This window comes from Anopheles darlingi, chromosome 3 (genome assembly GCF_943734745.1).
Source record: "Anopheles darlingi chromosome 3, idAnoDarlMG_H_01, whole genome shotgun sequence".
NCBI lineage: Eukaryota > Metazoa > Arthropoda > Insecta > Diptera > Culicidae > Anopheles > Anopheles darlingi.
This window is the reverse complement of record NC_064875.1, coordinates 4,262,501-4,275,000: the sequence shown is the minus strand read 5'-3', so window position 1 is coordinate 4,275,000 and position 12,500 is coordinate 4,262,501. Positions and strand designations below refer to the sequence as shown.

At 49.4% G+C, this 12,500-nt stretch overlaps 1 protein-coding gene across 2 annotated transcripts in view; it reads right to left on the bottom strand.

Moving 5' to 3' along the window:
* The window catches only part of LOC125954043 (calcium/calmodulin-dependent protein kinase type II delta 2 chain), a 14,704-nt gene extending 3,769 nt beyond the window's left edge, over positions 1–10,935 (bottom strand). For both annotated transcript variants that reach the window (XM_049684016.1, XM_049684017.1), the window contains exons 1-8: positions 10,384–10,935; positions 7,486–7,739; positions 3,393–3,483; positions 1,704–1,907; positions 1,279–1,620; positions 1,050–1,202; positions 788–929; positions 514–712 (exon numbers count right to left, since the gene is read on the bottom strand). In XM_049684016.1, the coding sequence (XP_049539973.1) occupies positions 514–712; positions 788–929; positions 1,050–1,202; positions 1,279–1,620; positions 1,704–1,907; positions 3,393–3,483; positions 7,486–7,519 (1,165 nt within the window). In that variant the 5' untranslated portion in view covers positions 7,520–7,739; positions 10,384–10,935. The remainder of the gene's footprint in view (positions 1–513; positions 713–787; positions 930–1,049; positions 1,203–1,278; positions 1,621–1,703; positions 1,908–3,392; positions 3,484–7,485; positions 7,740–10,383) is intronic.
* Positions 10,936–12,500: the final 1,565 nt, after the last annotated feature.

Sequence of the window (12,500 nt, the reverse complement as noted above, 5' to 3'; positions counted from 1 at the left end):
TGTGTGTGTTGCGTTTGTGTGTGAGGGAGAGAGAGAGAGACAAAAAGGGAGAAAAAGGAAGGAGAAAGACACAAGACGAGAGTTAGTCTAGTCGATGCCACTTTACCCTCCCTCCCCTTTCCCTGGGACTATTTGTACAAGATCAAGATGGCGCCGAGATGGTATCTACATGAGGATGCTGCTGATCATGAGCAAAGCCGTTGCGAAGCAATGACAACCATGGACGGGAGAATGGAAGGGTTGCAGCACGATAGCGAATCCCTGGGAATGCCAATCTGCCACAACGCTGAGCGCGCGCATTTTGCTTCGGTTAGTTAGTTTGATTCGCAAAATCGCTTAGCTTAGCCCCTCCTCGCGATGCCGGTGATGATGATGATGACAATGATCGTGCTGGTGATGACGATGGATGGATGGAAACGATTGCGGTAACTGGTAACTGGAATGTCGCAACGCAACGAAGAAGAAAAAAACAACAGGAAGCACCCAAGGCAATGGCGCGCGATCACAGCTTACCCCGGGCTATGCTACCACGGCGGCTACCCGGATTGGGCAGACCGGCCAGCTCGGGCAGGGTTGGCCGCCGAAGCTGCACCGAATCGCCCGCCGGTGAGATGATGTTTTCCGTGTCCTGCTCGAAGGTGTAACGATTGTTGGGCGTTTCGTTCCACTTTCCCACCAGCTCCTTCAGATTGTCCTTGTCGATCTCGTTGCTCTGCGGGCGGTCAATGAACGGTGTATTGTTAGCGCTAGGGCACGCATATTTCTTAGTTTCTGCGTTCAGCCTTACTGTGACATTACTGCTGTTGTTGTTGCTCTCTAGTAAAACCGGCTTGAAGGTGGTGATCGAAGGTCGCCGATTGGTTGGCGTGTACTGTGGTTTCCGCTTGATCCATTTGTGCTTCAGTGCATCCTCGGCCGTCAGACGTTCTCTGTGAATAGGTGACAAGAGGTGAATATGAATTATTTTGGAATTTAAATATGAATAGACTGTTTTTTTTTTTTAATTTTTACGAAACTTCTCGGTAATTGCTAGTCAATTCTGTACTTACTTCTGTTCCTTCACCAGACAGCGGTTGATGAAATCGATCGCCTCTTCGGACACGTTGTCGAACGCTTCATCGAGAAAATCGTACCGTCCGATCGTGATATTGCCCATGGTCTGAATATCGTCCTCACCAGCGAATGGCGACAAACCTGAAACACTGCGCCGCGAACGAAAGAACAAATAATTAATAACATGCAACATGGGGTAGGAAAAGGCACGCGAGAGATACTTACAGCACATAAGCGATCACCCCGACACTCCACATGTCGGTCGCAAACGAGATCGCCTCGAAGTTGACCACCTCGGGCGCCACAAACTCGGGCGTCCCGAACAGCACCTGCAGCTTATTGTCCGGATCGTACTCCCGGGCCAGCCCGAAGTCAATAATCTTGATCCGATTACCGCTCTCCGTCAGGCACAGGATGTTCTCGGGCTTCATGTCCAGGTGGATAATGTTGTTACCGTGTATGTACGCGACCGCATCACAGATCTGCCGCATAAAGATCGAGCAAGCTCGCTCCGTCAGGATGAACTTCTCGTCCAGCACCCGATCGAACAGTTCACCACCTTCCACGCTAAGGGAGGGAGATGAAAATTTATTGCCACCACCGAACCAGCTACTAGCCTAAGTCCCCCCCACCTTTCCTCCCTTACTTACAGCTCCATCATGACGCAGAACGTCCGATCGAACTCGAACGCCGCATACAGCTGGGCGATCTTGGCGTGATGCAGAACGTTCATCATGTGCACCTCCCGCTCGATGTTCCGCCGGTCACCCTTCTTGACGATCTGGATAAATTTGGCCGCCAGCCGGACGCCGGTCGACTTTTCCTTGCACTTGTACACCACGCCAAACTTCCCCCTGTAACGTTGCGAGCGAAAGGCGAAATGGAATCTCAAAACGATCATCAACGTGAATTGTGGCCTAAAACCGCGGTCCGGGCCTGGTCACCGACCCCACCGACGACAGACGTTCGGTATGGAATTTGCTTAATCTACGCTACGAGAAGAAGCATTAACATTCCGGGGACCGCGTGGACCGAAGTTGATCGAACAACGGTTGACAGGAGACGCCAAGATGGCGCGACGAAACAAATCCGAGAAGATCACATTCCAGTGAGCGTGGAGGTGGCGTGGCCTTCTCCCCTTTCCAACCTGCTGCCAAGACACATCGTCCTGGACTGGTATTTGGACAGTCCGGCTGCCATCATTAGTTCGCGATCGCCGACGCCGATGTAGGCCAACGCAACCATGGAGCAGACCAATACGGAGGACTGACTTGCGGCTGCTGCCGTACTTTAGCATTGACATTAATCATCGAAGTCGATGATGTCGATGTGAGGTAATTGAAACTCGAACGTTTCAATCGCCTCTGACTGGCGCCCTAGATTTGGGTTTGGTAGGATGACGCCATTAAGATGAAGAGTGCCCTGGATAGATTGAGAACCAGTCGATGCTTTAACATTATAGCCGTGGCCACACGGGGCGAAAACTCTAGCGCAAACGAAAAAATTAATGCCAAAACTTTTGCGCTTCGATATGTTTACATGGCCGGGTTGAGGAAATTAAAATCGTTTTTTTGAAGAAAAGGATTGAATACACTAGCAATGATCACTCACTGTCGATGTAAACCACAAAAAGAACATATTGTGAGCCCTACCGTTTGCAAAAAGCTTTTACGCTAGGTTTTACGCTCCACGGACCAATAATCGTTTGACAGCATGTAAACGGCAAGCGTAAACGTTTTGGCATTAATTTTTTCGTTTGCGCTAGAGTTTTCGCCCCGTGTGGCCACGGCTTATAAGTTATGTTCTTTTCTCCTCATTGACTAGCCAATGAACACCTGGATGGAACGGGCCCCGGGTGGAAGGTGAGCCGGGGACTAATGCAATTTTGTGCCGACACGTGCCTCCTTTTGCCATCGATCTGGGTGTGACACTCGATACTACATCGGTACACCACGTGATACCTCAATGCCGGACCGACCTCTACAAGCGCTGGCGACACGAATGACGTCTCAGCACCACCACCACCACCACTGACGATGACACTAACAGGTGCGTGGCGGTGCTTTGGAGAGCAGCAAATGCCACGTCTGTTGGCCACACAGCACCACCACCACCATCACCACCAGCACGCCTTTGCCCTTTTGCCAAATGGAATGTTTCGTGCGAATTGCCGTGCCGCGTGATGAAAGATGGACAATCGACCGAGGTCCACGGACACGGACACGGTTTGCTCGCTTGCTCGCTCGTTCGCGAATGGTTCTAAATTTAGGGCGCCAGTGCAGTGTGTCTGTCTTCCACGTCCACAACCACACACGTCTCTACTAGACGTCACTACTGACCTGCCGAGTTCGGTGCTGAGCTCGTACAACTGTTTGGCGTCGACGCCACGCTGTATCTCCACCTCCCGGTACGGGAACGCCGGTGGCACATCTGCAAAAGAGAAACAGAGGGAAATGGAAAGAACGGATCAGACAATTTGCATGTGCTGCTATTATTTCTTCGAGTACAATAGCGTTAGTGACGGCGTGTTGCGCTGCTGTGCGCCAAGGGTGATTAGCTGATGCAGTTTCACTTTCGAACTGATCCTCGTCTCTTCCAAACAAACCATCAGACTGAACGTTAAGTTGCCTCTGGCAGTTGGCATTGGCAGATGAGAGGTAAGGTACAAAGTAGACTTCTGGGCGGCAACTAGTAAACGTTTCGCTTCTGCTTGCAGCTCAACATTACAAGATTAAATGGTTATTAAAAATGGTTTGATTTACAGAAAATGTTTTCTAATTTATGACCAAAAAACCAAGACTATTTCAATATTCTTAAAGGAATACAATTAGGTTTAAAAATTGGGAATCCATGGGGATATAAGAAAACCATGCCATAATCTACTACGATTACACCCTGTAAAAAACATCATAAAAATATTATACAAATATACTATACTGAGAAACGGCTTGCTATACGAGTAATAATATAATTTAATCATTTAAGTGTGAAAGAAAAATAATACACCACAAAGGAAACAGAAGTTCAAGAATAGGAAAACGCAATTCAAACTTTACCATCGAAGACGCGGTCCGTAATGAACGTTAGATGACCGCCAGAGTCTGCAGCCCACGCAGTCCGTCTTGCCCGCTATCCGCTAGGTGCTTGATCCGACCACAAATTATCGTTCACTTCACGAGCTACGACGCACCACCGAACAGAAGCTTAAGACGCAAACAAAATCAGAATCGTCTCTAGATCGTCTCTAGTTTTTCTTATTCAGCTTAGTTATCTCGCATCACCGTGCGTTCTGTTTACACTGGTCCACGATCAACAAATCAAACGCGATCTACGTCAAGCGTCTAATCGGTGTGCGTTCCGTAGTGAACGCTCCTACCGCATGCGATTAGTACCTCACTCTCTGCGTGATCGCCCAAAACGTTCGTATCAATGGTGAGTCAGCCTTCACCCGAGATTTATAGCGGTGGTGGCTCGGGCAGTGGACAGGCTGGTGGCTGGTGGACACACGTGAATGGCCAAATTAAGTCGCTCGATCATTTCCCTGTCGCGCGGTCCACGGTTGGCACTTGCGCTGGCAACAGCCAAACAGCTTTAAATTGAGGAAATCGTTGTTGGCACAAGACCAACCGAATCCTCAAGCAGAACCGCTACCACTTGGCTCACGGGGCAAGGACTTGTTTCGTTTCGATGTTCACTTGTAGGAGCCCGTCGCGTCGAATCGCCGAAACAAATCGGTAAATTGCGCTTTGACAACCGTAAATGGAGAGCAGGAATGCTTTGGCAACAGGACGCCTTAGCCCTAGACACAGGGTGACAAATGTGTCAACTCAATCAAACCCACTGCGGTCCAGCGTGCTAATTTCAATAAACGATCATAGCAGACCATACGATGTGACAACGATCGTGGAATGTAACGGTTAAACCGATAAACATCCGTTTCAAAATGGCCTGTCGAATGGGAATGTGTGTTTTTTCCTTTTCGAGACGATGACCGATGAAATGTAAACCATTGCATTGCAGCATTAAATGGCGTATGGTGCATCCGATGCGAACCAAATTAGAACATCAAAGCACAGCAGAAACCAGCGCCACTGAACTCGGTTGCACCAGTGTTGAGCAAATATTGTGATTCTAATTAAATCATCGCCAAACTGCATCCCATCCCCGGGGGAAGTGTGCAACCCTTTCCGTGTGACCTTGACCGTGCTGTGGTGGTGCTTCTGGTCACGATCAACGCCCTCTCGGATGGTTTTAAAGGGTGGTGGGAGGTGCTGGTCAACGCCAACGTTGTCGTTTATTGCCGGCATTGGGTGTGCACTTGCGGGTAAAGCTAAAGCGTCATTTCCTGTGCCTCATGTGTCGCCTTTTTGTCTTCTCTGTCGTCCACCATGGCCAAAAAAACCATGGTTGCTGCTTGATCGTTATTTCGGGAATCGGTTGCAATCTCAATGAGCCGTATCAGCGAACACACACACACACACATACACGTTGAATGGAGAGCTGTGCGCTAACCGTGTAACCTGGGGTTGAAGGATTTGTTTTTAAACCGCCATCGTTTTTTTAATGCTGTGTGGCCATTGGCCGTACCTAACCTCACTTTCGTGATGAAGAAACGAAAAAAAAAATCAAGGCTACAAGGAGACAACGAGGAGAAGGGGGGAAGCAGCAAGAAAAATAAGCAAGTCCAATGCACCTTGCCTTGGCCGAGGCCACGGTGCACGATGTTGTTCAGCTCAATCAAATTCATTCACTTGCCACCCACCCGCCCGCCTCGCCAGCCATGCCCGACTGCAGGCGAGCGCCAAAAAACCCCTCAATCCGAACTGGTAGTATCATCCATCTTCGGGTGTGTTTAGGAGGAGGAGGAGGAACGCAACCTGGGCGGAACTAACATCTTTTCGGGACGAACCAAACAGCAGAAGCGAGCCATGTTTAGCTTGCTTGCATCAATCATCACCAGTAGCTTCGCTCCCGGACCCGGATCTATGACCCTGCTTTAGCGATCAGTTGAGTGTGATAGATGCGAGTGTGAACGTGAGGAGTTGGAGGATATATGATTTTGTAGAATCAATTGAAATCAATTGTACTTGGGCTCCTCTATCGTAATATTTCGCGAAATCGAACTCGAAACAATGCCACCGAACCGTCGCAGAGCAGGCCATATATGGTCTGATCATCTACTAAAGATTGTTGATGAGATGATCAGAAATCGTAATCGAACGGAAAATCGTGGAAAAGAGGATAATGCTTTGCTAATTTTCTTCCAAACGCGACATTCCAAAGAGCGAAAGGTCACAAACGAAGATCGAAGCGACAGTATTCGTCGCTCAATAATTTTCTCCACTTTTCTTCGTTTGAAGCTTATGTCACTGGTGTCACGACACCAGCACCGACCGACCGACCCACCTGCCCACTAAACCGAGAAGCAGCATGTAAATTAATGCGCTGAAAGCATTGGCATTTTTGCCTTGGCCTTTCGACGCACAAATCGCCACCACAACTTGTGTGTGACATCCGTGCTCTCCTCGGTATCGTGGGTGGATGCTCCGTCCCCCCCATCCGACCCACCAAGTAGAAGGATCTGGGCCCAGTCCGGGGCCAGATGTGTTCTCTTGCCGTGTTTGCTAATTTACTGTACTATCCCCCACTTTGGCGCGAGTGTTCGGCTGTCACCCACACAGCACAACAACAGCAAAAAAGGGGCGAGAATGTATGTGCAAATTGTTTTAAAATAAATTGTGTGTTTACATCGGAAGGCACGCAGCGGCGGTAGCCATATGCCACAATTGCACACAACGGCAACCTGACAAGCAGAGCAGACGGTCGACAGTACGTAGGTACGCCGGCACCGGCCACTAGTGATGCGTCTATTGCGACGTATTTTGCTTTATTTTTTCGCTGTTTGCAACGTACGGGGAAATTTGTTAAAGAGAATTACAAGAGGATGCTCTTCTTTTAATGGTAATGCTCTCGTTGAATTATAAACACATTCAGTGCACTGCACCACACCACCTCCACACCACCGCGAGTCGCGTTTATCATCGCACCGGCCGCACTAACTGTCAATGGAGGCGCCTGGTATCCAAATGGAGGCGCCTGGTAAATTTCTCCATTTTTCATTCTCCATTTGCTACGATAAATCAAAATCTTGTTCTGCTCGCACATGGAACGCATAAGCAAGATCGTTTGGAGATGCCAAAATGGAAAGAAAAAGAGTTACCCAAGCAAGCTGTAGCAACGCTCACATTCGCAAGAACGTTGTTATTGTAATGAGCTGACAGCTCGAGTGACAGTATGCCATGGTTTTCCATTTTTTGCGTGACAAAATTAGAGCACAACACAAAGCAGATTACAATACGAAATGCCACAGAACGTCAATACATATCAACGCAACCAAGCCCGCAACGGCCGGGGGAATCATCATTTGCTTACCTCCCATCGGGTCTGTCTCGTCCACGTGAATCATGTTGAGCTGGTCTTTCTTTCCTCTTGCTGTGAGCTTAAATTGTGAAGTTCTGTAGCGCAACTCAAGGTCTTTTCCTTTTTGGACCTTCTAGTTTTTCTCCGCTGAACCGATGCTGATGGTGCGCGGTGCTTTCTATCCGCTTTTCAGTGATGCTGCTTCTCCTGCTTGCTGCTTGCTTGCTTGTCTGCTTGTGCTTTGTGTGCTGTAACTAGTTCGTCACCTGTTGTTCCGTGACAAACGGAAGGCAAAGAGAACGATAAAGAAGGAAATTAGAAATGGTCGATCATGCGTTAGGTTTATAGCTATAACAAATCCTCGTCCATTCCCTGCGCTAATGTCAACACTCTGGCGTGGCGATGGTTCAATGTGAAACTTAATTGCAGGGTAATTGCTGCACTTGAACTGCGATCGCCCCACGTACGTACACACGTACGCACCTACCAAGACAGGCACGCTGCCAGTTCCGTTTTTCACCACTACGCTTTAGTCTTTTCCGTCCTGCACCACACCGAACTGTACCGATTGATCGGTAATGCATCAATGAGTTCACATTCTTCGCGTGGTTCAATTAGCACCCTCTTCCGCTTAGTTTTCGCCTGCGCTCTCGAGAAGGACCGGCTTATTGCATGCGGAACACACGCACAATCAATCGCACACACGGCAAGCGGTGCGATCGGATCTCGGTTTAGCGCGAAATGCTTTGGCAACCGAAACCACCAACCATGACCATCAAAACAAAACGTCGTCCATCTGACCGGTTTGTGTGCGTGTGCTTGCGTCCACCCTTCTCGCGCATCGGTAAGAATCGAGGTTAGGGTCAGGGGTATCACTTTCACCGGCGCTGACACTTCCCACTTCCGGCAGCAGACGGTTTTAGGCGCTTCAATTGACAATCCATTCACCTTTCCCACCCCTCGTAGAGGCAGTGTAGAGGGGCACGGGGGTAGTATTCACTCGATCGGTGTTGACCCGCTTTTCATCTCACACATCCGTTTCCTGTTTGTTGTACACGGTTGTTAGATTGTGTGTGTGTGTGTGTGTGTTTTGGGGTAGGTGGAAAAGCGGAAGAAAACACCTTACAGCATGCGGGGAGGTGGGCGACTGGCATGACGCCATTCATTCAGTAACGCGTACCGGCGGTTTGCGGTAAACAATTGGCACCATTACCATCATTGGACCGCGTGCTGTTCCGTGTGTCAGATCCGCCTGGAATGACGCACGCACCGGAAATAAGCTAACCACCAGCATGGCGACCCAACAGCAACAACAACAACAACAACAACAGCAGCAGCAGCAGCAACAGATGTCGAACGACGTGAAATCATTTCGCATCCGAGTGTGCTGTGCCGCTAGCCACAGCTTCCATGATAGGTTATGGTTCCACGATTGGCTACTACGATTGGTAGAGGAAGCCTCCCCTCCCCCTCCTTCCCCTTATTCTGCACCGATACTCAACGCTCGCCCCACCATCTGTCATGTCAAACAGGGCGAACGAACGAAAACATACAACGTTCAAAGTAAAAAGAAAAGAAGCGAAAAGCGGCCCCGACTTTCCACATATTTTCACCAGACTCCCCAACTGCTTCTCATCGCACACCCCAAAAATCCTCTCCACTCGTTATCCCTTTGCTTGTGTGTGGAGTACCGGTCCGCGATGGCGCTGCGCCATTCGATTCTCTTGCAATTGTGTGTGTGTGTGTGGAGATGATTATTTTTGGAAATGGCCAAAAACTGAAGCTGTTCAGAAAACCCGAAAGATCTGCCCGTGTGGCGACGGCGGCGGCGGTGGTCTCATGTCATGCCACGCTGCCGTCGCTGCTGTCGCCGTCGAAACGTCAGTGCGATCGTGTTGGTGTTGGTGACGTAACGCTCGCTCGCTCGCTCGCTCGAAATCGATCACCAGCGGCGGTCCAACAGGAGACAGTCCCCCAAAACACGAGGGCACGACGATGTTCGCGTTGGTATCGCGGCCGCAAACAGACGCATTGCGCACAGACGCAAAGGGCGATCCTCGTCGCTCACACCATCCCCCTCGGGCCCAACCATTTTCTCGACCTTTTTCGTCTCCCCTATCCTTTTCCTCGCGGCTCAAGATTCCCTTCGGGGAGACGGGGCTAGAAATAAACAGTCGCGCAGGTTGAACGTGCGGTTCATTCGACGTTCCGGACGTTTCGGCTTTGGCCCTTTTCCCTTGCTCAAGGTTAGCCTGCGTCTGCGCGCTCACTCTCACTCTTTCCCTGTCGCTCAGATAGCCAATGGTGCTATACATTTCAAAGCAATTAATCTCACATTCGGCAGCAGGTGGAGGAAGTGGTTATAAGATGGTGCGACCGTACTAGGGCGCCCTCTGCCGGAACGACACGAACGTGAATGTGCGTGGAGCAGCCGACGGAGGCAAAAGAAAGGGGACATTTGCGCATTCCATCTGCGGTACCCGCGAGTGCCGCGTTTGTAGGGCGGCACACATTTGGAAGGCCACAAAGACCACCGAATGGTCGATTGGTGGTGGCCAATCTGATGGTCTGACGGCAGTGGTGTGCATTCATTACGCATTCGTCTGCGGGATGCGCTGGTTTTTGGCTGGCGTTTGCTTGACTCTCAATCACCCCGGTGGCGCCTGCATGCGGCGCGGGAGGGGTACAGACTGGTGTGTCCTCATTTTAGTGACGCGTGGATGTGGCCCATTGTTTGATACAATGAAAAGTCCTGTCACGTCAGACGATCGTATGGTCTAATCCTCTAGATCTTGCCTCTGCTCTAGTTACTGATACTGATGAAAAGGACCATCGTCCCATTTCTGGATCGTGCAGAAAGGATGATGTAGTGGATGAGTAAACAGAACAGGGTATAGACATTGAAATCACCTTTTTTTTTGGAGACTAGACTTGTCACTTGTACCGTCAGCCACTCTAGCGCTGTACCAACGTCTCACTTCCGAGATAGTACGCAGAACGATTTCGCTGGTTCGATGCTAGCTGGTGCGATCTTCGACTTAAACTTTGCTGTCTGCTCCTGGTTTTTTTATTCAGAGTCTCTGGTCCCGAGTTTTTCGCTGCCACTGCACTTTTCCGACGGTAGAAAGTCGCTTACGAAAGACAATGCTCGTGGCGGGGTATCTGGCGTTCGAATTCCTGTTCTCACTGCGGGCGTGACAGGCTTCTAGTGGCCATCAAACAAAACGGCGCTATATTGTTCTCTGGTATCTCGTTGTCTTTGTTGTCTCTGTTGATGCCTTCGTCGCCGGAGTCCACTTCCCGTACACGGTTTCACGGAGTTGGTCCACGAAACCTTGTGCCTGTCGACTGGACTGGACGCGCGCGCGCACACACACCACACACACCACACACAACAACACACTACAACAACACGTCGTCTCGCACCGAGAGCAGCACTGAGAATCGTTCAGCAATCGGTCTGACAGCGGCACCTGATCCTGCTGTTCCCCAGAAAAAGTAGATCTACTGCTGCTGCTGCGGCTGCTCGAAATTCCGCTTGGCCGTAGTCCGAGTTGCGCAGAACCATCGCATCGTATCGCTCCGATCCGATCGACAGTGGTATGTGTGTGTGTGTGTGTGGTTGAGTGGAGCTCGCGATCGATGAGATCCTCGGTAACGGTTGTGACCGTGAAGTGGTTCTCGTCTCGTTGTCTAACACTCTTTTACACACTTGTACACTGCACTAGGGAGTGCCTAAGCGGTAAGAGGTCAGCGAGGACACCGCTAAAACACCCCGCCGTAGCTGAAGGACACACAAAACAGCGGAACGAAGCGCACGAGACGGAACGGAAATGCGACCAAATGGCTGAGGAATGTCGTCGTCGAGGCGCTATCGATCTTCCGAGTCTAAAGCCATGTGCCAACGTTTCGCTCTATCTCTGTCTCTCGCTAGCATAACCGGTGTGAGGTTGCATCGGAGAGCGGGAAAAGGTTGGCTGGCGGTTGTTTTCATTTCTGGCACTCAGCGCCATGTCAGCAACCTGCTAATGCCACCGAGATACGCAATCGTACGCAACTAGTATGGCTTGCGGTGACGAATCCGGACGACGACCACCACACCGCAACCGTTATCGATCGAGGGAAACCACCTGCTGGTTCACCTCAACCACGGAGGAGGCAAAAGGAGGCGCCTGGTAACGGCAGCGTTGATTCTTAATCTTTCAGGGAAGTTAAATGCAACAATGTCGCAGCATTGCAGGATGTTTCTTTCCGAGATGCGTTTTGAACGATTGCCAGCGGAGCAGCATATCTCATTATGCAGAATTTCGTTTTATATATCGTAAATCTGAATTTTAATTTAAGGACAGTATAGAGCTATTTATTGTTTGACACAAATAAATTTTATTTCATCAAGCTGATTTTAAGATTGGATTTGCCGCTGAAAAGCCGATAGTTACTATTCGATGGTAAATTTAAAAAAAACGTTAATAAAAACACTCAATTATCATTATGATTAGCTTTACTGTTTACTGCGTAGCATTTCATATACGAGTATCGGTTTGCCAGGGACTAGTACATCAGACCATCAAGCATGATCGAGCGTTTCTTGTATGATCGGTAGGTGTCGTTCAAGCGTATATCGTAGCAACGGTTATGTTGAATGATTCAACGATGCTTTATGATAGAATAGCCGGTGGCCACTGGTATAGGTACTAGGATTAGGCTTACGTTATATGCGCCATAGTAGACTACCTTTGTACATTGTCAGTTTGGTTTTCCAGTATTTTTTCGTGCCAACGAACACGATCGATCGATGCTAAACAAGCGCTAATCCTATAGAACCATGTCTGTTGAACGCAGTTTACATAGCAGTCTGAACAACAACTGCAGCAAAGCGCATTTAAATTCGATTAATTGCGGCTCTAAGTGCTGCACGTGATTGTAGCATTCTAAAATCGCAGATCGTTTGTACTGATACCTAATCCTTACTTTTGTCTTGGAAGCGATTGCAATGACCTAAATGTCCTTCAGACGGATCGAAATGC